This window comes from Empidonax traillii, unplaced genomic scaffold (assembly GCF_003031625.1).
Source record: "Empidonax traillii isolate 1590-97213 ecotype Southwest subspecies unplaced genomic scaffold, ASM303162v1 scaffold91:size2966241, whole genome shotgun sequence".
Taxonomy (NCBI): Eukaryota; Metazoa; Chordata; class Aves; order Passeriformes; family Tyrannidae; genus Empidonax; species Empidonax traillii.
This window is the reverse complement of record NW_020955284.1, coordinates 2,753,390-2,780,285: the sequence shown is the minus strand read 5'-3', so window position 1 is coordinate 2,780,285 and position 26,896 is coordinate 2,753,390. Positions and strand designations below refer to the sequence as shown.

Here is a 26,896-nt window from a genome sequence, read left to right as displayed (position 1 = left end):
CATGTGAACTGAGGACTCCTGGCAGAGGAGCTGTCCAGGATGGGTGAGTGAGACTGGCTGGATTTGTTGGGGCTGGCTGTCACTTTGTCCTACAGCTTCATGTTTGATCTGTTTGTCACTTGAAAACTTGAATGACTCAACCACTTGATCCAAAGATGTATTTTTTATCTCTTTATTGCAATTGTTTAACTTGCTGGCTTTTCACAGAAACGTGTATCATTATAACTAGTCTTTTAACTTACTACTATATTTATCCATCATTTTAATTTGATTATTAATACAATAATATTAATTCTTAACAACAATATCATGACAGTCCAGATGCAATTTACAAAAACGCTGAAAACAGAAAGTTTCTTCAGCAGAAGCATTTTTTTGTGTGAGAAGAGCAGATGAGCCACAAACTAAACTTGGCTTATAGTCCATGAAAGTAACACTCCATACTTCCATTGCTAATAAATGCTGCATAGAACACATTAAAATGAGGTTGGAAAATAAAAGAAAGAGACAAATGTTTGAAGGGTAACTTAGAGCAGCTGTTTAAATGCCAAACAGCTTTGTCATGGATGAACTCCTTGTTGTTGGAGCTGTGCAGGGACAGCTTGGCTCCTTCCCCTGCTCTGTGTCCTTCCAGCACAGCCAGCCCAGCCTCTGCTCTGCTCCTGTGGGGACACAAGTTGTGACCACTGCAGAGCCACAGTGATCCCCCTGATCCCCTGGTGACACTCTGCTTGCTGCTGGCAAGTCTGGGGGGTGTTTGGACACTGCCTGCACTCCCTGGGCCAGGGAATGGGTTTGGGAACTAGGATGGCACCAGGGAAGGCAGGTGTGGCTCAGGGAGGCTCTCCTGGTACAGCTTCTTCCCAGTGGAAAAATCAAGCAGGCCTGCAGTGCCCAATTCCTGTCCTTAACTAAAAACAAGGCAGTTGTCTTATTTTTCCAACGTGCCCTCATTGTAAGAAATAATTTGGACCTTCCAGTGCACTTTTAAAATCCTTGTACAATCCAGAGAAAACTCTTGTCTCATGCAGATGAAATTCAATTAGACCGGTGGAAAGGAAAGTTTACCAGCTCAGGAGGTCCATCTAGTGGAGAACACACTGAGTACAGGCCAAAAAAACCCCAAACCACACAAAACCGGAGGCTCAGAAAGATGAGAAAAGCATCAGTACACTTACATAGATGGGATGAGTGGACCCCACTATTTACTAGCAATTTCAGTACAATCACTTCATTGTGAGGAAAAAAAAAAGACAGACAATATATATTTTTCTGGACTTGTTTAATACAATTATTTGCAACATAGTTCAAACACAAGTGTTTGGAGTGTTGTTTTCTCTTACAAACTCCTGCTGAAGTCAAATGCCACAAACAAGACTGAGATCAAACCAGGTGACTCGATCCCTAAATAATTTCTGAGTCCATTCTGGATCAGACAAAGTGGGTCTTCTGTACATACAGGCCCAAAACAAAGATTCAAAGTGAAATTCAATGGGATTTCTCTGGCAATCATTTAAATAACCTATACAAATTGTTTAAGACATATTTAAAAGTAGCACGTGCTAAAATGAAATTACACATTATATTTCAGCAGATTCAGTAAAATAATCCCAAATCTCACAGGTAAGTGGAGGAGTTTTATCCACAAAGATTTTAATATTATTAATGAAAATAGGGTTCCATTCCATTATAAAAGGGTGTTTGTATTCACCTTAAAGTTCAGGAAGGAATCTGAGAAACATCCCTTCAGAATTCAGTCTTTGATCGAAACAGGGTCTGCAATCCTCTGCGAACACTGCACAGCTCCTCTTCTTGCTGTGCAACAAACATCACACTTACCACATGCTTTTGAAAAAAGGAAGGGTTTATTTAACATATTGCACCTCTGGTGCACAGAATACGCTGCTTTTAACATATTAAATAGGATACTTTGGCACGTATTAAGAGTCAGAACCAAAGCAGTACGTTCATATCTACCCGTGGCTTTGGTCACCCAGGCAAGGTCTAAAGTGCAATGTCAGTGATCCTTGGATTTAAAATGTTAGTAATTTAGTGTTCAAACAGCATAAAATAAGTAAAAATGAGTGCAAGATGACTTTATTTACCATTTCTTTTAGAAGTTTCTCTTGCAGTCCTTTAATGTCTTCTTTCATCAGGTGCATCTGCAAGAAAAGATCCTGAATGCATCTCCTCTGCTCACAACTGCTGACACGTTTTCAAGCAAACAATTACATCCCCTAATGTTTTATAACCAAGAGATAGAGATGCACAGGTATCCACCTGCCTATGGGAAGGGATGCGTGTTTTAAATTTGTTCTTTCTGAGATAACATAAATATTCAGACACAAAATAAACAAAGCCACGGAATCCAGAATAAATCTTGGTAACTGCACACACCTTCTAGTGGGTGAAATCTCAGCCTAAAATAGTGAATGTTGTTAAATTAAGGGCATTTTATGAAAAGTAAAAAAAAAAGATATCATCAATACAATGCTAAGGATAAAGTCTTTCCTCAGAAAAAAAGTCAGTACTGGTATCTGTTGGTGCAATGGAAGAATTATTACAAGAGTGAAACACAAGTTCGTCCTATAAAACAAAAGTTCCTCATACCTCTGAAGTAAAAACACGTTCCTCATAGTCAACAGAATGGTAGATATTCTTTTCAAATGAAGTTTTAAGAACCTGAATTCTAAAGAAATAAAAGGCAGTTCAAACAGCTTTGCTATGTATGAACTTCCCACACAGACCACGAATAGGTCCCATTATTTGTAGTCTATTTGTACTTTAAATTGTGGATAAATGTCACTATCATTGCTGGAACAGTCCCTCAGGTATGTGGAGGAATTTAGAAGGAGAATCATTACATTTTTCCTGTAATGTAAGATTTTAATCTAATTTTCTCATCTCATCTACCATCTCTATTAATGGAAGAAACTGCATAAGGAATATCAGTTGGCCTGACTTGTACGTGAAAGGAGCAGCCCCCAAACCTGACCCCAGCACTGCCAGAGCCCACTGACCTCTGTTGCTCATTTTTCATGAAAGTACTCAAAGCACTAGTCTGTTTTTTCCAAAAGGTCTGGAATGAAAAAAAATATGAACAGCTGCTGATCAATAGGAACTGATTTTCCAAACCCAAACTGACCAGTATTTCAGATGAACAAAATAACCCCCAACCACAGGCTCAACAGTTACTCAGAATTTACACAGCCCCCACAGAAGCTGGAAAAACAGCCCAATAAAGTATTAGTAATAGCTTATTCTAGGAGGAAAATCATATAGGAATTAATTTAGTGAATATATGTAGGAAAAAACATGTAGTAACCAAGGAATTCTAAGAGCTTTGGCCCATCCCAACACTCAAATATTTCAACTTGAAGCAAAATGATAAAGGCTTTTAAAATCAAACATAATGATCTAAAGTTAAGTACTTGAACACGACATGAACAATCTATGGATCCCATAGGAATTAATTTTTCCCCACGAGCCACCAGTTAAAATACAAACCAAGAATTCTTTTTCCATGTTTTTCAGGGACTGAGAATCCTTTTCAAAATTCTCAAGTTCCTCAATGAGAGTAATATGAAATTTGTCCAACTGCCTGGTCCTATCAAAAAAACCCCACAGGTTACTTTTAGAAGGCATTCCTTGCACTTGAAGGATGTTTTAGAGTAACTCTGTCATTACTGACCTGCATTCATGGAGTTGGTGACTCATTGTTGTCAAATGCTGATGGGCAACTTTTAATGTTTGCTTATTAAAATGATCCATTTTCCGGGAGCGGTTCTGTGAGGGTGTTTTAACATTAAATTCAGATTATTTTCACCTTAGGGAAAAAACTGTAATCTTTTTAGTACAGAGGCTTAAAAGGAAATGTGAATTCTGTCATGCCCTGGCATTCTGTGCACTTGGCTTACAGGGACATGAAGATCTAACTGTGCTGGAAGCCAAGCAATCCCCACACACACACACGTGTACCCCCACACAACTGACACTGGAGAGGAAAGGTCTTGCCTCAATTTTCTTGCTAAATTCTTTTTGGAGCTTCTGACAGATGCTTAGAGTTGAACAACCAGGTTCCCAGAATTCCCCATCCAAAGTAGACAGCTCATTGACAGATCGAGTGGATATGCTCTCAGACACTGCAGAGGTACCAAAGCACAAGGTCAAATTCAGGATGAAAAAGCACCTGCTCAGAGTTAGCACAGCTTCTGTTATCTGTCAATTCATTTCACCATGAGACGGCTGAAACCATTTCTATTTTCATACAAACTCTCTGAATTTTTATATGGATACAATCTTTAAATATTCAGCATTTTTATTTCTTTTCTCTGACATGTGAAACGCTTTTCCTAGGATATTACTACATTTCCTTGTTAAAGCTTCAAGTTGTCACATTCTTTTAAACTCTTGCCCAACCATATTCAACTGTCACTCCATGACCAACCTCTGTAAGCAGCTGCATCATTTGTTTTAAATAATTTTTTGGGCTGTAAACTGATTCTTCTCCTTCCTTTCTTTTCCTCCTCTCTGCTGGTCTGTGCCTCGTCAGAGCTGCTCTCGGTGTCACTGTGGTACCTTCGTTTGAGGAAGGTCTGCACAGCTGGGCCTTTAATCAACATAAAAACAATTTGGGGATTATTTAGAACAATGAGAGGGGAGCATAAAGAGGATTTCAGTCACCTGTTTGATCCAAACTCTTGGAACGAGTGTCTTGGCTTTAAGACACGAGAATAATGTAAAACAACAACAAGATTTCCATGGAACACAGAACTCTGACTAATTAGCAAGTTTGGCATCATTTCCTGATAATACCATTGGAATTATCCCCAGTTTTTTTCCTAGTATCAGTGGGAATGTCTCTGTTTCTTTGGAGCACAACTAATTCTTCACTGTAGCTGCATTTTGGAGCCTAATTTTCAGCTTTCTTTTGGGACAGTTAAATGAGAGAAAACGAGAAAAGGGCTAGAAATAGAATAATGCTGAAAATATATAAAATACAACAATTTGGCCATATTTTTATGCCAAATAAAACATTTTTCTTAACCTTTATTGAGACATACCAAAAGCATTTTGCTTTCAATTAAATGTTTGTACCTGACTCATTTCTAGGGTCATAAGGTTCTTCAGTTGAAGACTGTGCTTTGCTCCCACTGGAGGCAGACAGTGGAGATGGTGGTTCACAACCCTAAAAGAAAAGCCTCTGATTTATTAGCTTCCAAATTACATCACTTTCAGAAGTCTACATCAAAAATGCACATTTATGAGGTGAAAAATAATTTATTTTGTATTGAAAGTCAACAGGAAAATATTTACTCCCTGTAATTTTTTAAAATATAAAAACATGATCTAGTTGGGACACAATTCTTTCATCGTGCCCATATGAAAAACAATAAACTGTAGCCATGTGATAAAACACAAAAATATGATATTTACCTCAAATATTTTAAAAACAACTACTAGAATTTTCCAAGCAGGCCCCAAGTAGACATTATATAGTTTTTAATATTGAGAGCTCCCCACTGTAAAGAGGTGAAATGGATAAGCTGGAGTTCATTTCTGCAGAGCAAAGAATGCATCAACTTACCTCTTTACTTTTAGTGACAGCTTTAGTGATATCTTGTAGTTTTCCCTTAACAGAAAGCGTGTCTGAAAAGCAATACTGGAAACTTGGATCTTCATTATTATTCCCTGTTTCTGGCACAGCTCCCTTTGCATTTTTTCCACTGTCAGTTTTATATGTGGTGAAGCTGAGCTACACATTAACCAAAAAAAACATCATTATTGACAGATGCCCCTCGAAAATCACCAGCTGGAAAGTAGCTCAGAGAGACAAAAAGCCAAGGATTTAGACCCATACCTCTTCTTTGCTTTTGGTGACAGCTTTAGTGGGATCTTTTGGTTTTCCTTTAGCAGGAAGCACGTCCGAAAAGCAACGCTGGAAACTTGAACCTTCGTTACTGTTACAGGTGTCCAACCCAGCTCCCTTGGAATTTTTGCCACTGACAGTTTTATATGTTGTTAAGCTGAGCTACACATCAACAACAACAACAAAAAAATCATTATTGAAGGGAGATGTAGAGAAACACAAGACATTGGCAGCTGAATGGAACAACTTCAGTTCAAAGGACTGTAGAGGAATATTACCGTTCTTACCAGAGATGCTTCGGTCAACACTGGGGAGAAACTTTTCCTTCCAAATGTTGACTTTGTAACTGTTGCCTCAGGAGACTGATTGTCAAGTATACTTTGAATGTTCTTATTCTGGGAACAGAAATTATCAGGAGAGATTCCTTTCTCAGAGTTTAACATTTCCCTGTTTTCTGGTGATGACTGCTGAAGATCAAGAGATCTTCCACTGGAAGTGTGCTCTGGGGTAACATTTCCTTCTGAGAGTCCTTCAGCACCTAAGAAACAATTCCTTCACTGTCAGAATGAGGAATGGAAGTTAAAAAAGGCAAGCCAAAGGCCCAAACTGCTCACTGTTCCAGCTCCAGGTATTTCCAAGTCTCCGATGTGTGAAATTTTATTTCCAAGTGCTGGCATAGGACTTGCCACACTTCCCTCTGCACTCTCCCACTATTTCAGCAGTTACCAGATTCATTCCAGCATTTACACATTGCTTTCCTAGATTATGCTGGTGACAAATAACTGCACCAACATCTGAAAGTACCAGTGGCACATTAATACACTTCCTTCAGTTACGTGGAACACCCAGAGTTAGGGGATTTCTCTTATTTAAAAGCATGAAATAAATGTAAAATTGAACTGCTGTGCTAATCCCAATTTAACCTCCAACTTTAGATCCTGCATGGCTGGAAATTCCACATCAAAACACCTACATCTCATTGTCTCCAGAGATGCAGGACTCTCAGCTGATGGCATCTCCACTTCCTTCTGTTCTGCAGGGTTCTTGGGTTTCTCAGGTGGTTTCTGCACACAGTTATCCCCTCTCCTTGGTTCCACAGGTACAACCTGGGGTACCTTTGGCTGCTTGTAATCCTTGATTGCCCCATTCATAAGTTTCTATTAAAACACAAATGTTACAGAAACAGTTTTGCAAACATGGGGAAGTGCACACAAAAGAGACAAAGAGCCTGTTATCTCTAAGATCAAGCAGAAGGAACATCATCATCAGGGCTTAAATCCATAAGGATATCGGGTGTTCCAATATCAACAAACACTGAATTTGTTAAACTGGACACATCAACTTCTATTCATTTCACCTTGCTCTTAAAATTCAGGATTACCAAGTACACAAACAGAGCAGAGTTAATTTTGAAAAATATGGCAGAAGTGGCTTTTTAATAATGAAGAGCAACTGCATACCTGCATTTTTGCTTTGGAGGTGCATGCTGGAATTTGCGCTTCACTCTCTGACTCAGAACTTGAAGGCTCTTTGTAATTTTTTGCTGCTGCTGCTCTTCGAGGTAGTTTCTTTCTGGAGGTTTGTTCTATCATTTCAGCAGTTCTTGAGTTCTGGTTTTTACATTTGTTTCCCTTTGGAAGAATAAAATCACCTTCAGTTTAGAAGACTGATTAATAAGTAAATATATAAGAAAAAATGGTAGATACTGTATTTCAAGTAATTAAACCAAGTTATTTCAAAACAGCTAAAAAAGTTTAAATTTACCAGAGCTCAGAGAGTTTAACCACCAGTCTACTAACAAAAGCATCAATGCATAATAATCATTTTAACTCACAGTGTTATGCCTGAAATATCACCCAAAATTCTACATAAAAAGAATACACACTATTTAACAAATGATTTGGAAATGAGTATGGAGGAATGTCATACATTTATAAAAAATTACTTTAAAAGAGTTTCTGTGGGGAGTGAAGAGATTTTGAATATATATTGCAATTCTAGGTGCAAATTTACATCTACCTTTTTCTTCTTTGCACTCTTGCCTTTTGGTTTCTCCATGTGGAAAGCAGCTTCAGGGGATTCATCTGCTGTTACAACACAGTCTGAAAAATCAATATAATGTTGAAATGTTTGCCATTAGGTTGAGCTGTAAAGAACAGAATCACTTTCATGCCCACAAACTTACTCAGTAACTGCTTTCAGCCCATTATTTTAAAAAGGCTTTTTTTTTTTTTAATTGACAACAACTTCTCCCTGTCCCATCCTCCAACCCTTTCCCACATTAAAATACAGGCTTTATGTAAATCGACCTTTATAAATGATTAGAACTGATTTGAAAATTCCTTGGAAACAAGACAACAGAAACATCTGATATCTGCAACAGAGCACATGACATGCTGTGCAGTTAACAACTAAGGACAAACTTCTTGCAGCACTCTTCAGAAATATGAAAGAAGTTTCTTACTTTTGCCTGTGCTTACTGGTTTCCCTAATTTTTTATTCCTACTGTAATCAACTATCTGGGCTTTAGGTTTGCTCTTGGATTCCTGGAGCCAACTAATCTCTGTCTTGCTGTCCTCCCCTCTGTTCTCTGTGTCTGTGTCACTAAACAGGTGCTTCTTGTCTTGGTTGTTTCTAGTCTAGAAAACCCAAAAAAGTTCTCAAGTTACTGATTTATTTTTATAGACATTCTGCTTCCATAACTGGTATTTAAAGGCAGGCAGACAGGCTATACTGAACCACAAAAATGTGAACCTTACTTTTTTTCTTCCTTTCACTTCGGTGCTGGATTTACTGACGTCTGCATTCCTTAAGCAGAAAAATAAAAACCACCTTTAATAACACATTTAAAAATATTTGCTGTAAAACTCTCTGCTATTCACGTGATACGTGGATTAAGGATTCAAACAAAGGTTTGAAAGCTTTTGCTTTCACATTGTTTTGGAAACCCTTGGTCACCTTTAAACCCTAAAGGATGGGCTTGTTTCCCAAGGATCAGTGAGAGCACACAGCAACAACACAGCCCTGTGCAGGCTGAACATGAACAGAAAAACACCCCCTCTAGCCAGGAGGTTCTATCCCTCCCTGAGGAGTTTTCCTCATGGACTACATTCTCTGGAATTCTGTCACAGGATGCTGGGGAGTGCGGACAGTACTACTGATAATCAGCAGGCTGGGACACAACAGAACATCCTACCCTTTTCTGGTTGTCTCTGTGTGAACACTCAGTTGAGTAACATGCAATTCTTGGACCTGAAAATGCAAATAAATAAGGAACAACAAACTGAGGTTTTCATTTGTTATACAATCTGAGCAAAATTCCACAGGCCACCAGACAGCAACAGCTAAGGGCTCCTTCTCAGTTATTACACTTAGTAATTAATGGTGATTAATTTCTATCTTACAACTCATTTAGCAGAACGGATAGTTCAAACCAGCTGGAACTGACTGAAGTTTTCAGGATCTCAAACCAATCCCCCCACTTGCTTCACCACCTTCCCCAAATCAGAAGGCTCCTCTGAGCTTAAGAAGCAAAACCATTGTTTGTTGTCTTCTGTTTTTATCATCATTACATTTTCTTTTTACTCAAACATCTGGGCAAAGATGTTTTTTAAATGGGAATTGGAAGGATGGGAATAACATTTCTGGGATAATGGGATATTTTAAAATAATGATACTCCCTAGCAAACCATTTAATTCTTAATTCAGGAAAAAGTTCCTAACAGCTTGAGGTGGCCAGAACCTTAGGACAGTTATACATTTACTCTTCATGCATCTGAGAGGGCTGGAGGTATTTCCATGGCAAACTTCTTTCCCCACTGAGTTCACTGAGATAATCTGAATATTGAACTATCCTAGCAAACAAAATTTGACTGATTTCCTTCATATTCTAATCATAAAATACAGGATTCAGAGATATTCTTACTCCAAGCTTTATTGTAGGCTCATCAAACCCACTGATGTTAAAGTTGTAGACATCATCCCTGTCAAACAGACACAGAGATCAGTGTTGTGACTGAATTAACAAACATTTCACAGAGTCAGGAATGGGAAATCAAAAACTGTGCTTGAAAATGTTGAACTACTTACATGATCTGACCAGCAGTTACATTAAGAAAAGAAGTGGTTTTCAGGATTCTGTCCTGAACTTCTTCCTATACAGAAATGAAAAGGCAAATTTGGACTATGCATTCAGAGCCACTGTCACCTCAAAAAGCAAGTTCATTATGAAGACAATTGTGTGGATTAGCAACAAAGGGACAAGAGCTGAGAGGAACTACATCTTTATCTTTTAAGGATATCAACAAAACCTCGGAATATTTTTGCCCCCCAAACATTATGGCTCATTTCTGTGTCCTGGCTCTATCCCCTCTAAGGATTCCATAATCTCATTTATGATACTATTTTTACTCTAAAATTGATGTGTATAAAAGGCAGAGATTAAATATACAATATGCCAATAGAAATTACTTTGGGTTTCACTAGCTGACAGTTACCAGTAAAAATTACTGTTCCACACAGGTATTTTAAATATATGCAGTCAATACAAAATTAACAACTTCAGATACTTGACATTCACTGGTGTTTGTGAAGTGTCCCTTTACACCTACTGATTCCCACCATGTTTGTACACACAGCTGCCACGAAAAGCAATTTGAACAAAAGCAATAATATGTTACCTTGGAGACCCAGGATTTATTTAAATGTGTCCTAAAAATAAACACACATTTGGTTAAATGCTAATTGGAATATATGCATTACAACAGCGCCTACAGAAATAAAAGCCTTATCAAACCCAGCAAACCCATTTGTGCTTTTAAACACAACATCAATTAAAAGATTCAAAGGATTACATTAAATTAAAGGATTACACCCATCATCATCCATCAGCACATCACAGACACAGCAACAGAGGATCAGCACAGCAGTGAACAGTTCCCATCCTACCTGTTAAAACTCAAGGAGTCTCTTGCTTTGCTCTTCTCAGCGCTCTTATCTCTGTATCTGTCACTGATTTTACTAATCAGTGATTTGGCTGCATCTGTGATTTCTTTAGACTTTGGTTTCTATAAAAACAGTTGAAGACTTCACTTTGAACCCATCCAACAGAAGAACCCATCCAAAGCTGCAAACAGAACTTCAGGTTCCTAAAAAAAACCCCTAAACTACACTAAATGTCTTCCAGATGTACTAAATCCCATTTCCTTGCAAACCATTTCCCCTTGCATTGCCCAAACAGTGAGCAAGGAAACATGAGTTTAGCAGGTGTTTTCTTTGAAATGTTGAGGGTTTGGGAACATTCAAAAGTGAGCAAAGAAGTGCATGAGAAGTACAAGTTGGTGCTTATTTAAGAATTATTTTGAAAATGAAATTCAGAGCAAACTAATGTTGAACACGTCACTGAGAAAAGCAGAAAGTGAAGGTGTCATTATTTCTTCATTGGTATTAGTGGAAAATCAATTGTGACTAAATGACAGTAAACCCACAAATTTTGAAACACTGAAAATTTGACAGTTCTCTTAATTGCAAGTCAAAGACAGGAAGGTAAGAAATTCTCACAGGCTTTGATGGTTTTGGGTTTGCAGCCTCCTTTCTGAGGAGAACTTCGGGTTCCTCTTTTGAAAGCTCAGAAAGCAAAGATGTGTTGGCCACTCTGGCTGAAAAGAGGTTTTAAACAATGTTTCAGCAGTAGTTTATATATTTCCCTACTGTATTTAACAGTTTCTGTTCCAAAATGATTAAGACTCTGACTGCCCACTTGGTACGGTACCAATTTCATTTTCTTGCTTCTTTTATTTTTGTTTAATTTGTTTATCTGGAGAGGTACTTCAGAAAGTTAAGAAATGCTTTTTGTTTCACAACTCAGTCCCTAACAATAGAAAGGAAAACAAAGCCCAGCTGCGAGGACACAGTTTATGTGATCTGTTGTGAAGAGTAACAATTCACCACGTGTGAACATCACCTGGATGGGACTGACGCGCCACTGATGGATTTGGCTTTTTCTTGTCCCCAGTGCTCCCACTCTTCTCAGGAACAGGACATGTGGGTTTTTTCCACGTTTCAGTTTTATCAAAAGAACTCTCCAGAAGTCCAGGCAGCCTGAAGGACAACACCACCTTACTGTCAGTGAATTGCAGAAAATTACTTTTTATTCTAATAAACGTGGGTCATAAAATAGGAAAATAATGGAATCTTATAGATATCAAAGTATTTTACATGGCAACATTAATTTCAGTTCTGTTAATACTTGAAAATACTCCCTTCAAAGTGAGGGACAACACTGAATTCTTTTCTAATAACTTACAAAGGTTTGCTGCTTTTTCCAACGGGCTGAGAATCAGGAACGATATCAAACACTTCATCTAAATGAGACATTAACTTGGTGTCAATCATCATGGCAAAAGAAATGGATGAAATTAAAATTAGATTAAAAGTAAGGATTAACAGTGCTTGTAAAATTACTTGCCTAAAGTTTGCTCTTCTGTAGCCTCTTGCATAAGTTTGAAAACTTCTTCAGCACGTTTTTGCTACAGTGGAATAACACCCAAAAGGAAATATTAGCATAGAACTATAAACAGTATAACCTCATAAACTTTACCTAAGAAAACAATCCTGCATAACCCCTGTGAGATTCTCCTATTGCACACAAAGGAAGAACTGAGGGTCCAGTAAAAGCAAGTTAATTCTGGAGTCAGAACTGATGAGTGAATGCAAATTTTAGCTAATTAAGAGTTCATTCTGACCTTGGACATATTAAACCTGAAATCCAGAGGACAAGAAAACATTATGCAATAAAGTAAAACACGCTATTTTCTACACTACAGTTGTTGCCTCTAGCTCTTTAAAACATGAATTAGGAACAAATTAGAATAGAAATTAGTGTTATTCTAAGGAAAAGACTTAGCTACAGATGACATGCATACTCCAGAAGGGTCCTGATAGAAAATCTTTGCTCTGGTCTCATTTGTTGCACTGCTGTCAGACCTCTTAGTGGAGCTCATCATTTCCAGGGGCAATTTAAATCTCCCTTTAAAAGGAGTGGCTGGAACAAAGCAGAGACACGTTGGAATTCCACCACTGCTTCCATTGCAATTACTGGGCTGTCTGGGACATCAGTAGGAAGAGATTTTGCCCACGACCACAACAAGAGTTGGTTAGTATTGATAACAACCCATCATGGCCCTTTGATATTTCTCTTGATTCCAACTTTGTTATGTGGGGATGAATAGCCCACAGACTGTGGGGGTCTGGAGGCAAAAGCAAAGCTCTTACAGGCTGGCTCAGGCAGAAAACAGTTGGTCACTCTAAATTTAAAGATTTCCCTGGAAGACATTTTTGCTGAGCAGCTGCCTGAGAGCTGCAGGACAAATGGCAGGTGAATCTCATTTACAGGGCACTCCTGTGCAGCCACTGTCCCAGGGTCACATCTGTGGACCAGGACCAAGTTGGCCTCGTTTAAAAACTGCAAGTTTAAAGCATCTGCTCAGGAGAGTTTACAAATTGTCCTTTTCATTTCCAGCTCTGACAAGGAGCACAGATCATGCCTGAGTTTCAAAGACAAGTCAGAGCATGTTTTTACCCTGCAAGCACTTGCAAACTCACATGTGCTGACAAAGCTCAGCGGGCTCCTTGTGGAAGTTCTTGTAGTTCCAGGCACAAGCACAGAGGCTTCAGACACTTTCCTTGTGCGAGAGGGAGTGATCTGGAGGAACAGAAGGAACTTGACCATAATACACTGATTTAAGGATGACAGCACAAGGATTTAGGAAATCTATTTCCAAGAGTCTCTTGACACTTTCCATTCCTGGAATGCCAGTTGCTGTTGCTGCAGATATCAATGCCACAGGACCTTCAGGCAGTTCCCTTTTTGAAGAAAGCTCCCCAAAACACCTGAATTGTATAATAGTTGACCTGAGTATTTTTAAACTGAGGTCACTGATTGTTGTTTTCTAAATTAATTCAATGAATTATGAGCAAATCCTGTCCCTTGTTCACAGAGGGATTCCCTGGAGACTCTGCCAAGGTGTCACTTAAGCTCCAAACTAAACAGAAGCAGGTTTACTAAAGCCCTTACACCAGGAAGACAATGTCCCATCTTTCTCCTCTCCCCAGGATTCTCCAGCCTTGACTTCTGCAAACCAGGAGATCCGAGCATGTCTTCAAAACATTTCTCTTTAGAGCAGAAAGTCCCAATCAAACCCTGTGTTAACTGTATTCCAAATGTCAAATAAGAAGAGGTTTACATTATTAAATGCTATAAATATTTAGTGACTTGTATTTTTTTCTCTACTCTTTTTGTTTTGACAACCCTACTTACCTTGGAGGATTCCCCTCTGCATTTTTCTTGACTGTTACTTTTATTCTGAGTCCTCAAACTTCCAGGAAGTTGCTGACTTTTCTTTTTACTGGGTTTCTCCTCCTCTTCAGGTTTTTCTTTCAAACCTGGTGACAACTGGCTTTCTGGGACCGTAACCTATATAATATTTTCATTTTATTTAATGGCATACAATATTTGGGTTTTATGGTTTATATTTATACAAACACACAGAGCAACTGATTATAAATCAGCAAATTATCAGACTAAAGACACAAACCCGTGAACTAAAATACCTGGGAGCCACTCTCATCAAAGAGGACGTGTACAGCTGTTTTGGCAATTGATGCAGTTTGCTTCTTGCTCACATCCTACAAAGGGAGGAATCAAAACAGGCACTTTGCTCTTGGGTCAAAAAAGGAACAGAAAATATTTAAATGAAAGATCACAAGTGTCTGAAATCAGATTAGAGAGGTAAAGAAATGTTACAAAGCAGATCCATTCTTCATCAATTCCTCAGTCAGACTGTAGGACAAAGTAGTTGTTCTAAGTTGTTATATAAGGCTTGCTAACAATTTTTAAACCACATTTCTTTTGAATCAATTAAAAACTATCCCAAAAGGTGTTTCAGTCTTACCTTACATTTGCTAAACCCATAAATCTTTCTGATTACGTCTCTGATTTCCAAGATGGAATTAAAATACAAAGAAAATTTCTCTCCTTCCAGATTACCCACATTCATTGGGCTTTTGAGATCTATTGTTAATAATTTCTTTGAGTCTTTCTCTGGGCAAAAACAAAATTTGAAAAGTTCATTACAATTTAACAGCCTCTCACATAATGTTTGGAAACACATGACACTTATTTTCAGTACAGCTACTAAGAGGTATATTTTAATTCACTCTACAATAAACGTTAATAGTGAAACAATGCAAGATTCAATCTTTTAGAAATAATTTTTCTTTCTATTATTCCATAGAATTTTCTTTGAGGGTTATTTACTATAGCTGCAAACAAATTATAGGTATTTACTATTCTAACTGGTTTAAAAGGAATATTAGTAACTGTCATTGTCTTTTCCCTTATTTTGTATTGAAATAACTAGAAGACATTATTTCTAAATTATTTTCATAAAAGCACACCTGCATATCCAAAATGTAAATGTGACTGCAATGCAATTTTATCCCTTATAAAACCAGTTGCTGTATTATTTTAAGTGAGAATTTTGCTTTGCTGAGAATTGAGCCAGTAATTCAGGATTAACTGATGTGAGAATCCAAGTCAGTGTGCACCAAAAGGTCACATTTTTGAGTTCAAATACCTTCAAGGCTGTACATGTTCACCTCTTCTTCTGGTATGATCACTGTTTCCCACTGGTGACCCTTATATGAAAAATAGATTTTTAAAGATAGAAAATTCTTATTTTGCAACTAAATGAAATGCAGGGATCAAAAAGTCATTCACTGAGGACAGATTTGCAACTTCTTAAATCTCTTTTAGGAAGAGTGACAAGGAAAAAATGCTTCACCACTGCACATGTAAACTGCTTCCAAACAGCATTAGAAAATCATTACTTTGAAATTCTGTGATCTAAATATCTACACCAAATCTGGATATTTCCCCCCCTACACACTGGAATAAGTTCAACATGTTGATGTGAAGAAACAAATCTGATACACTGGAAAGAATATGGATCTACTGCCTCAGTCTGAGAGACAAAAATCACTTACTGCATCATCTGCTGCCACATAGAAAGAGATACTTTTGCTACCAACATTGAAATCAATCCAGAATTCCTCCAGATTTTCATCCATTGGGATCTGGAGCTAAAAGAAAAAGATAAAATAACAAGGGCAGAGAGCACTGACTTACACCAGCTAACAAGCTTTGTGTTGGCCTCACAAACTGCCAGTACATGCCCATCTGAATATTTCTGAAAAAACAAAATAATTTTCTTACCTTATCCCTATTTTTTATTAAAATAGGAGGCAGAGAACCTTACCTCACATTTATCAAGAGCTGCTGATAAACATGGAAATGTAAAAACCCTGTAAGAAAAGGATTTTTTTTTCAAGTATTCTGCAATGCTGTAAACAAACTCTGCATATGTGAACTTAGCAACTGGGTTGTGTTTTCACAAACTCGTGTGCTTTAGAGACTAGGAGATCCCAGCAATCAAAAATCACTTTTTCCCCAAGGAGGTAATGTGAATTTTAATCATAAAATGCATAATCAACATAAAATGCAAAAAAAAAGGAAACTTTATTAACTTTAAAAAAATCAGTTTTACCTTCTTTTGTCTCCAAGCATGCCATTCACCTGGTTAAGAAACTTCCTGCAATCCTATAAAACACAGAGATTTCTTAAAGGTTTGTAAAATGGAAGTTTACCCCCACCCCCAGGGAATATTTTTTTCCCATGACTTACTGTTTCAAACTCGGAATCTTTAATTCCTTTAAATGCATTGGACACAAACTCCATGGAAAACCACTGGGAGGCCAGTTCTCCTCTTTGCTTCTCCGAGATCATCCTGCACAGAGCCTCTGTGATGGCCACCTGCATGTCATAGTCTGCAGCAAAAGGAGATTTAAAGCCACTCTTGAGGTGAAACGGCTCTACAACTAATTTTTAGGACACCTAATATTAAATTAAGTCCCATGCTCACCTCCAGCATCCAAAATTCTCCTCCCCATTTCACTCCTGCCAAACAAGGGAATGTTTTGTCAGAACGGGAGAGCAGCACAAAGCACAGGAAAGGTTTAATTACAAACTTTCAATGGATGGGACAGAACTCTGCTTCCACCAGCCTGTGAGACTTAAAAAGGGCTAAGTCTGCAGTGCCAGGGATGTGGAAGAACTGCTGCGGAAAATCACCTGATATGTATAATTTTTATTCTATTTGCTTTTTCCCAGTGTGAACAGCTTGTCTTTCCAGTGACTGACTCACACATTCTTATAAAATAGAGTTTAATTGCTTTATGAAACTGGGAGAAGGAAAAACCTGACCCAGATTGGGAAAGAGGAAAATTCCTGGAGAATAACCCAGAATATCTGCCCACAGCCACTACCTTGGACAGCTCAATAGCAAATGCAAAATAAATTAAACAGGGACCAATCTGCACAAACCATAAACAGCCTCAGTAAAAACTGCCCTCCCAGCTCTGCAACTGATGTGATGATACAAAAATCATACTGAAGATTATTTACATGACAAGCAACATCTCCTTTGTAGAAAATAACTTTTTCTTGGCCTCTCGAGGTACGTTGTCAAGCATTAAATTCAGTTTTCTTACTACCTGAGTGGAAAAAAGGGAGTAAGAGGAAATATAAAGTAAGTTTGTTATTCTTATTTTGAGCCCTTGTGATATATTTGAGAACACTGAAGAAAGCAAAAGGCAAAATGCTTAAATAACAATGAGTTCTATCTGACCTTAAGGGTGCTTATCTTAATTTAACAACCTCAATTTTAATAAAGCACATTAGTTTTAACATGAACATCAGTTCTTAAAGGGTTATGTTTGTTATTTGCAGGTTTAAATATAGAAAAAAAATCTTTCAAAGCTGGAGTTCTGTCTACAGTTGATTGCTGAGCTCAAATGTCTCTTAAATCAGCATTAAAAAGCCTTCCCTTTGGGGATGCAGCCTTGACACAAGACTTTTTTTGACTTTATCTTCAGAGGGAAAAAAAACTGACACTGTTTTTGTAGCATCTGTACAGTTAAATAAATGTCTTCACAAGTCTGTTAACACAGTGACCAGAGAACTGTTGCTTAGAAAGAAGAATGTTTACCTCCTGCTGAACATAAATACTGATTCTCACATCAGTGATGAGGGAACATGTCCTCAGAACGAAGTTTTCCAGTATTTGCATTTTACCTGACAAACAGAAGAACAAATCAAAGAGTTGAAAAAAATAAATCAGAAAGTTGCCCCCTCATAAACATTTGGGAGAAGATTCATTTTCACTTAGAAATAAAATACAGTGTGTCTTTCTCTCCATACAGGATTACTGATATTTGAGAATAAGCATCTTAAGCATCACGGTTAAATGTAAGACAGAATATTCAATTTATAGTAAATATGGTTCTGCACAACCCCTCTGGGCAGGAGCTCATGAATTTTAAAATACACTTGGTCAATCCTATAATTCTGAGATACAATTCAGGTGCTGGAATTTGTCTTCCCAGAGCCAAGGAGATAAATCTTTCACTTTGATCATGACCCCATGAGGGTCTGGAGTGACTTCCCAGCCAGTGCCACACTGGAAGGGTGTGATATCCCTGATGCCAAGGTCAGCACGGAAGGATCACTGAGCTGTGACATCAGCTTGGAAAACACCTTTTTTTAGGAACAACTCGGTGCAGTTGCCACCTCTGAGAGCATCCTGCTTTCTTATTACCGCCTAAGAAAGTCACAAGGAAATCTGTCAGTAGAGAAACCTCCAACTGAACAATCCAAGTCAGGGCTGACGTTTCCCACATGAAATGGGGTCCTTTGGGCACAGTTAATCAGCTGAAAAATGGTGGTATATTCATATTAGATTAAAGAACTGGCACCACCCTCATTGCACATGTTCTCCTCAGAAATACTTGCCTAAAGTTGCCTCCAAGTAAAGTATAAATGATTTTAACACTGATAAAGTGTCCTGGAAGAGACATTTTAAACCCTCAATATGCATTGCACATGTTTTTTAAGCTCACCTTCAGGTCTGCTCTCACACACAGCCTGCAGCAAGAAACAAAACAAAACATCATTTTGATACAGCAAATATTACAGCAGAAAAATTAGGCAAAATGCACCTGAAGGAAGTAATCAAAATGCATTTAGGACTTTGAAATGATTTCATCCTTAATAAAGAATATACGAAATTATTTCTACTACCAAGTGTGGTTTCCCAAAATTATATGTCAGTTAAATGAGATTATTTCACCAATAACAAAAAAATTTATGAAAAGAAGCAAACCCACAGATCTTATAAATATGGGGCCCTGGATTAGTAAACCAATAATTTATGTAATCAAAATTTGATCAAGAAGAAATTTTTTTTGGTTCACTGAACACAATGTTGTGGATTTTTTAAACTTTATTTCATGATGCCAAACATGAACGGAAAACAAGTATAAATACAGCAAACTGTTCATCCCCAAAGACTTATAATCTATTTCAAAAATCCCTATAACATGAACTTTAGAGAAATATTAAATAGAAACACGTTTGAAAGTCCTTTTCTAACTAGTAATTTTGTTACTAGTAAAACTAGTAACAACTATTATGACAAACTTTATTATCAATATATTTTTACCAGCAGCACATTGAAGAAATCTTCAACCAGGCTTGTAAGCATTTCATTCTTTTCATTTCCTCTGAGGATCAAAATTCCTTTTAACTTTTCAAACCAATTGACCATGTAAAGGAAAAAGAAAAGTGAAACCATTTTAGTAGCCTGGAAAAGGACAATAGTTTGTATTATCCTTCAGTGAAAGTATACAAAGATTAAAACAACCACAGCATTACCAGTCTGCTGAGCACGTGTCAGCCTCAGACCAAAATTTTTCACTCAGAGTAAAACAAAATTAAAAGATTTCGAGGACTTCGAAACACAAAAACTGGAGATCTACTGTGTTATCTGCCATCACAGACAGAAGAGATGGAAATGGAAAGGGCTGAGTGCTGCTTGTAGGTGTGAATATAAGCATAAAGTTATCACCACACTGGATTATTATGATTATTTTTATTATTAAAGCAGCTGAGAAGGCAATTGAGTAACACTGCCATTGCCATTAATTCTCTTCAGGGAAATCTCTGGTGAAAGCAGAAGGAAGTGGGTGGTGTCTATTGTTCTGTACAGTTACTGAGTTGCAAATGATTAATGTATCCAACCTGCAGGTTGGAATAACACAAAATAATCACAATAGCACTAAAATCTGTTGAAAGAGCAGCTACAAAATCGCTGCTGTGAGAATTCACAAAAAAAAAAATCTTCAAATGGCACCAGGAATTTGTAATTTCCAACTCCAAAGAAGTCCAGCAAACTCATATGAAAATATGTGATGTTGTTGTAATTGCTGTAAGCATATCTGAATTAATTCCATACTGCATAGCTTGCAAACCCCTCACTGTGATAGAGCAGCATCTTTATAAGCACATTCAAATGTGATGTTTGTTGCAAAGTTATGGGGAATTCTTAACTGTGAAACAGCCAAGGAGCAAATCAAACACTGAGCAGTTCAGCATTGGAGCATCAATTATACACTTGGTTAATTCTTGTGCATTTCTTTAGCAGTTCATATATGTTTGATGGTTTTACTTATCCTTCCAACAAGCCCATATTTCATCACTGCTGGGAGCCCATCCTCTCCTGCTATGCTGATTCTCCCCCCACATTTCTGGATAACATTTAGTAAGGTAGAAACGCTTTTCACTTCCTGCTTGTCAAGTTCCTGAAACCAAAATGACAACAGAAGCTTTAATGTACAGCTCTAGAAGAACCAGACAGTTAAGCAGATGCCTTTTTTGTTCTCCAAAGCCACCCTAATTGCAGCTTGAAGGAGAGATTTCACTCTTAAACTTTATTTCAGGCTTTCAAATCAAGTGCTGGCACAAACCAAGGCAAATGAAAGGATCTTTTATAGACTATTGCAATGCCAGTGCAGATGACCGGGATGCAGTGGTTACATTACCCGACACAGAAGCTTGTCTAATTTGTTGACAAACTGTTTGCTGCATTTGTAAGAGACATTCTCAGAGTCTTCTGTGGCCAGAAATTTCTCTAGTAACTGGGAATTTTTTTTTCTTGTAGCTTCATCAATTAACTTCTCCAACTGTCAACAATAAAACAAACAGCTGCATTACTGTATGCTCAGCACTGCTACAGATTTAACAGCATTTCATGCAGGTTTTCTAAAGAACAGGAAGCATAGCTAATACATTAGTCATGCAAATATTTATACACTTTTCCTCAACTGGCTTTTCTTTCCTCCTATTACAGCTAAATTCCTACATAAGTGTTCATTGTCTTCATGGCCCTTTCTTAGTACATTTAACATTTTCCTTTACCAAGTAACCTTAACTATTTTGCCCCCTCCCATTCTTTCTAAATCAATTATACCCAGGTGGCAGCATTTTGATATAAAGTATCACCTCAGTGCATTCATCTATGTCAAATGCAGATGATTTATTTTTATCAGTAATAATTTCCAGTTCCTCTTGCTTTTCACCCACCTGATTCACACCAACCTATGGCAAAGGCAAATTTCTTCCCACCCCACTGCACTGCCACACTGCAGATTTTACTTGCAATTGAGTACCTGAAGAAGTGCTTTAAGCCAGTAATTAAAACAACCAATACTCATGTTCTGATCCATCAGCACATACCTGCATCTCACTCCTGGCTGTCATTTTTGCAATTCACCAACTCAGCTGTGTAACAACAGAAACAATCATCATTCAGGCTTCAAACAGGTTCAACAAGCGCATCAGTAACTGGCCAAAATACACCAGAAATTCCAAAATTTGCCACTAGTGTAAATGCTGTATAAAGGCTATTTAAGAATTTAGACTAACTGGGGATATAAGGAAGCTTCAGAAGCAACAGAACTCCATAAGGGCCTCTCTATCAAATGTCAGATTAAATAATTTAACAAAAATATGATGACACAGCGAAAATGCCTTCTGTATTATACACACAGTGATGGGCTCCAAGGTGACCCTCACCAGCAAAAACAGCAGGCAAAGTATTTTCTGTAACATGTAAAAACCCCGATAAACTTGTTCATGCTTTGTATGAATTAATTCACATCAACCAATCCGTGGACAGTCAGCAATGGGCAATTTTAGTCTCCCCAGAAACTGCACAGACAAAGCAAAAGGAAACAGTGATTGGGAACAGGGAATAACTTCTGTGGAGCAGCAGCTAGGAGCACAGGCTAGCCTTTTATGTACTGCTAACCAACACAGAAATAACACAGATAGGGAGATTTTTAATTACTTTTTCCAGTAGAATACAAAACACGAGCCTCCGCTGAGGCCTGTGGGGCACCTCACAGCTCCGGTGTCTCCGGGCGGGTCGGACAAGGCAGAGGATGAAACACAAGCCCCCTTCTCCACAGAGAAGACTAGGACCCCCAAAACAGGTGTATCCGCTGAAATATCCCTCAGGAGGCTGGAATGCCCCTCAGGAGGTCTGGCCCTGTGAGGACACGGCCCCGGCACCTTCAGCCCCGAGCCCCCTCTCCCTCCTCCCCTCATCCCGGGCCCCCCCTCACCCCGGGCCCCCCCCCCCACCGCCCGCGCGCCACGAGCGCCCTTCCCCGCCGGCCAATCGCCGCCGGCGCCGCCGGCCGCCAGCCAATCAGCGTCCGGCAGGGCTGCGCGCGGGCCAATGGCGCGGGGCGGGGGGCGGGCTCTGCGCGCCCTCAGCGCGGGTGGCGGGAGTGCCCTCAGAGCACTGAGCGCTCCCTCTGCGTTACAAATTGGCTTTTAGAGCACTGATTTCAGCGCACAGACGGGAGTTAGTGGGCGTCAGTTTGCTGAACCAATATGTCATTCATGTGCTTCATTCAGAAACGTTCTCACTGCCATAAAGTGCCCCAGTTGGTACAAACGCACACTCAGGTGCTTATTTACCTGCAGTGGGTAAAGGGTGTTGACTGGCATTTGTGGTGTTTATTATCCAGAAGGAACTGAATAAATGCTTTAATGGAATCCAACAGTGCACTGCATAATATGCTTAAAGGAATCCAGCAGTGCCAAGGTGGGGCTTTACCTGTACTGGTGTGATACTGGTGTATCTATGGCTGGTGTATTTATATACTGGTGTATCTATTGCTGGTGTATCCATATATCGCCCAAATACAGGTGATAAAATTTATCACGAATCTCACATACTCCAGGGAAATACCGAGAATCATCTCCGTTCACACCTAGAATAAGCAGCCATAGCAGAGCATCCAGGAGAAAAATCACCTTTCACAGCAGGAAAAGCTGCAGCAATAGTAAATAAAATAGCACTGCTGACGTCCAAAATAAGGGAAATAAAATCTCAGTACTATAAAAGGCAAAAAAGCACGGTACACCAAGTATTTAAAATACCACCAGATGTCACTGTGATTCAAGAAAATGACAAGCGGTGTGAGAATTGGAGTATCTGCGGTGAGGAGTTGGGAGTGAGCAGTGCTGGGCATTTTGCAGGAGGAATGTCCTGCTAAAGCAATTTACTGCAGCATTAACGGCCCTCATATTTGCTGTTGGGACACTATAGAAGGCAGTGGGTGATCTGAAGCAGATCTGTAACACAGCTTTACTGAGAAACCCACTAGGGACAAAATTTTGCATGAGGAACTTGGAGCATCGCTAATCTTCTGTAAAAGTTGAATCCTGAATTTTGCTTCCATCACATGAAGCAGAAGTAATAAAAGCCAATTTGCATTCGATGCTTTCCCTTTACCAGTCCCATGAGCAAACACCCAGAGTGAGACTATCCAGCCTTACTCTACTTAGCAAAAGAGAAGTGAGGCAGAGTCCAGAAGTGGATCCTACACTTTCCCTCCTGCAGTAGGTACACTGAGACTACTTCAGTTCCTTTCTCATTCTCTAATTTAATCAGTCTATTTTATTTGCTTTAGCAGAAGGAAAGTCAGCAGGGAGCAGAAGTTTCACTAAGTTATGCATCAAACAGACCAGAGCAGTGAAATTATTTGGGCCACAGACATGGCAACTACACTTAAAAACTCCTGAGAGAATGGCAGGAAAATTCTTTAGGGTAGGGTAGCACTTTAGGGTACAGGGACCTTTCTTTGCTGCAGCACCAGAAACGTTGTGCTGGCCAAGGTGTTCAATCTTTAGCACAGCTGTCAGTTTATGTAGAACTCAGAAGGGTCAGGAGTGTTGATGCCAAGTTTTAATATCAAGTGTCAGCTGAGTTTCTTGCAGATCTGAGATCACCAGGAGAAAGCCAAGTCAGGAGAGAAGTCAGTACTAACATTACACTCATGTAATCACTCAGACTTGCTGTTCTGAGTCTTTATCAGCTGCAAGGTACACAGAGCACTGTACTGAGCACTGATAATACACTACATTAGGTGCTGTAGTTTCAACTGACTCTGTATGCATATAACTATCTTTACAAGTTAGAACTGAATTTTTTCGTTGTAAAACAAATACAAAGAAAATATGAATTCGAAACTAAATGTAAAAATAACACCTATATTAAAAATAGCACTGACAACCTATAAGAGTACCATTGACAAAAACAACATAAAACTGTGAAAAGCTTTTATTTCAATCTCTTGTATTACAATAGCCATAGTTTTATTATTGCTTTTTAAAATTAACTACAAACTTTGCAATTTTAGAACTGCTACACCCTTTGTCCAGCATATGTGCTTTATTGATATCCTGTGTAATGTACTTTATTCTGGACAAGACATTTAATCACAAAAGACAACCCCCTTTTCATTTACAAGGATTTCATATGTTTCTTTAAAAAAACATGCTTGGCAGAACCTTGAAACTGTGGGCTACCAGACATTCATTTATTGTATGACAATAATAGATATGTTTTTAAAAAGTGCATTATGTGGCAATAACCCTTGTGAAGAATTCACTTGTACAAAATCCTCATGATAAGGGAAGTGCTTGATTTTGAACACAGTGCAAGCAGTCAAGTTGTCCTGAGAAGATACAGAGGTGATCACAAGTTTACTTTCATGACAAGTGCTTATTACCACTACTTAATGGCTTAATCCCATTTTTGCTAACCAGAAGCCTTTTGATGCTCATTTGCTGAATGTGACAAGAAAACCTAAGTGCCTGTTTCCTCTCTGATGTGACAGGTGCCAGCACTGGTGTGAACGTTTAACAGCTTAAGCCGGAGATCACTCTCAGCTCAGCTGCTCCACTGACAGCCAGCAGTGCCAGAGAGCTGCACTGTCAGGAGCTGCTACTGCCACTGCTGCTCCAGCAGGGCAAGGCAAGAAAAGAGAGCAAAGGGAAACTTGGAATAATGCTTTAGTGTTTAGTGTTCAAGCTTTTGCACACGCCAGTGCCCTGAGAGGTGGCGGGAGACAATACAAGCCCAGCTCAGACTGCTGAGACATTCATTTCCTACCCCTCTGCACTGTGGTACATCTGGCACTACCCTTTATGCTGAGAGCCTCAGCTTTGCTTAACCTGTCCTTGCCTGAGATAACATTCAGATCTGACAGTTGGTGGCACATGACAGTCTCTCCCAGAAGATGGCAACAGCATCTTTCTGCCAGGAAGCCAAGGATTGCTGAGCTCCTGTCACGTACCAGAGGGATTTTTAGGGTGTGCTGGGTTTGCTGATGGAAGAAATACAGTAATTTGGGAGGGAAAAGGACAGCGGAACAATACTTTAAAATAGTGCCTTTTATTCAGCACAGCTGCTCTTGTGTGTGTGCATATCCACTTTCTTCTTACTTCACTGACAAGTACGTAACTTTGCCTCCAGGGACTTAACAACAGTGGATAAACTTTAATGGAATTTCCAGCAAGTTTCATCTAAGTGTCCACAATTGCAAATCCTGCCACTAAAGATTCTCCTGCAGTCAGGAAAGGTGTGTTCCAGCTCACCTCACTTGACACCCGCTCTGGCATGATTTGGCACAATCTGCACTAGTGCTGAGATGCAGAATGGCAGCACAGTTGTTCTCTCCACACTCAGCAGAGGTGATACAGTTTGTCACACCACAGGCAGTCAACTACAGGGAAAGCATCTCCATTTCTAGGGAGAATATAGATTGACTAGTGCAGATATTGTGTGTCCTATACTGTCTTGTCATTTAATCACAGGAAGGCCAGCATTCCTAAGGCAAAATTCCTTACAATCAGACAACGCCCCTTCTTACAGTTACCATCTTTTGTGCCACGTGAGGAAGACCAGACTTACAGTTCCATGCAAGAAGTTGCTGCCCGATTGGTCACTGCTCTAACCCAGGCACAGAAAACAAGAGGTGGATTTTAAAGCAGGCAGCACTTTGCCCTCTGACAATCACACCTCAGCCTCACCTCCTCCTTCAAAACAATTTCCACCTAAATGTTCAGCCTCACAGTGCTCCAGCAAAGCAGCCAAGGCAGTCAATACTCAATAGTTCCAAATAGGACTGAATCCTCCGAATACTCTGCAGGAGGTGCTCAGCAGCTCATCAATCTTCATTGGCTCCTCCGAGAGCCAAAGCCTAATTGGAATGAGGCAGCTTCCTCACTTGAAATCCCAGCTTTGCTGAATGGGTACCACAACAAAGGAGCAACAATAAGTTGCCAGACAAATTAATTTTCTGGGGGTTTCTGCACTTCCAGAATTACTCAGAAGATGTTTTGGGCTAAAACAGAATTGGTCACGGGTTCCTTACAATTGTGATTTCAAAACCTACTTGTGATTTCAATAAATAAGCACCAATCCAAAATAACATGCCCGAATAAGTGGGCCTGATTTTCACAGTACAGTCCTAAAAAGCAGCTTTTCTAATGCCTCCAGCCAGCCAGCTCTGAAAATTCATGCTACCATATAAAGCTAAACTTTCCATGCACTTATGAATATGTCTGAAAACAATTATGGATAATCTTTTGCTCAACAGAATCAAGCCTGTTTCCAATCCTAAACCACACTAAATCCACAGAATTAAAGTAGTGGTGCAAGACTCATGGGAAGATGGTGTGTAACAGTGTTCCTGTGCTCTCCCTGCAGCAGAAGG

General features: G+C 39.0%; 2 protein-coding genes across 3 annotated transcripts; both read right to left on the bottom strand.

Moving 5' to 3' along the window:
- Positions 1–624: 624 nt before the first annotated feature.
- LOC114056436 (synaptonemal complex protein 2-like) lies at positions 625–16,960 on the bottom strand. Its single transcript, XM_027881641.1, has 38 exons — positions 16,849–16,960; positions 16,611–16,753; positions 16,474–16,526; positions 16,186–16,231; positions 15,914–16,009; positions 15,505–15,565; positions 14,821–14,969; positions 14,480–14,554; positions 14,187–14,342; positions 13,472–13,571; positions 12,793–12,911; positions 12,336–12,396; positions 12,174–12,231; positions 11,832–11,968; positions 11,429–11,526; positions 10,817–10,935; positions 10,549–10,579; positions 9,959–10,023; positions 9,795–9,852; positions 9,066–9,121; positions 8,629–8,677; positions 8,334–8,508; positions 7,883–7,971; positions 7,330–7,500; positions 6,843–7,026; positions 6,157–6,407; positions 5,861–6,031; positions 5,588–5,755; positions 5,098–5,188; positions 4,448–4,609; positions 4,015–4,142; positions 3,692–3,786; positions 3,508–3,607; positions 3,021–3,079; positions 2,611–2,689; positions 2,106–2,162; positions 1,712–1,815; positions 625–662 (listed from the first exon to the last, which is right to left on the bottom strand). The coding sequence occupies exons 1-37, from the start codon at positions 16,874–16,876 to the stop codon at positions 1,747–1,749; spliced, it is 3,807 nt and encodes a 1,268-aa protein (XP_027737442.1). The 5' UTR covers positions 16,877–16,960; the 3' UTR covers positions 625–662; positions 1,712–1,746.
- Positions 16,961–17,235: 275 nt separating this feature from the next.
- LOC114056439 (synaptonemal complex protein 2-like) lies at positions 17,236–22,397 on the bottom strand. Of its 2 annotated transcripts, none has more exons than XM_027881646.1 (8): positions 22,114–22,397; positions 21,558–21,602; positions 20,864–21,004; positions 20,495–20,623; positions 19,486–19,590; positions 18,884–18,908; positions 17,974–18,059; positions 17,236–17,479 (listed from the first exon to the last, which is right to left on the bottom strand). In XM_027881646.1, the coding sequence occupies exons 2-8, from the start codon at positions 21,579–21,581 to the stop codon at positions 17,387–17,389; spliced, it is 603 nt and encodes a 200-aa protein (XP_027737447.1). In that variant the 5' UTR covers positions 21,582–21,602; positions 22,114–22,397; the 3' UTR covers positions 17,236–17,386. The 2 variants fall into 2 exon arrangements, with proteins under 2 accessions (XP_027737447.1, XP_027737446.1); XM_027881645.1 differs by having other exon boundaries at positions 22,147–22,397.
- Between the last annotated feature and the right edge of the window lie 4,499 nt (positions 22,398–26,896).

Excerpts from the sequence above, each read along its gene's own strand:
- LOC114056436 (XM_027881641.1), bottom strand. The coding sequence starts at position 16,876 with ATGGGGAGGAGAATTTTGGATGCTGGAG. Across the intron at positions 10,936-11,428 it reads ACCCAAAACCATCAAAGCCT|AAACCAAAGTCTAAAGAAAT; the intron begins GTGAGAATTTCT and ends CTGTTTTTATAG. Across the intron at positions 9,122-9,794 it reads AGCCTACAATAAAGCTTGGA|GTCCAAGAATTGCATGTTAC; the intron begins GTAAGAATATCT and ends TTGCATTTTCAG.
- LOC114056439 (XM_027881646.1), bottom strand. The coding sequence starts at position 21,581 with ATGACAGCCAGGAGTGAGATGCAG. Across the intron at positions 21,005-21,557 it reads CAGCCAGGAGTGAGATGCAG|TTGGAGAAGTTAATTGATGA; the intron begins GTATGTGCTGAT and ends TATTGTTGACAG. Across the intron at positions 19,591-20,494 it reads AATATGGGCTTGTTGGAAGG|ATGGTCAATTGGTTTGAAAA; the intron begins ATAAGTAAAACC and ends TTTTTCCTTTAC.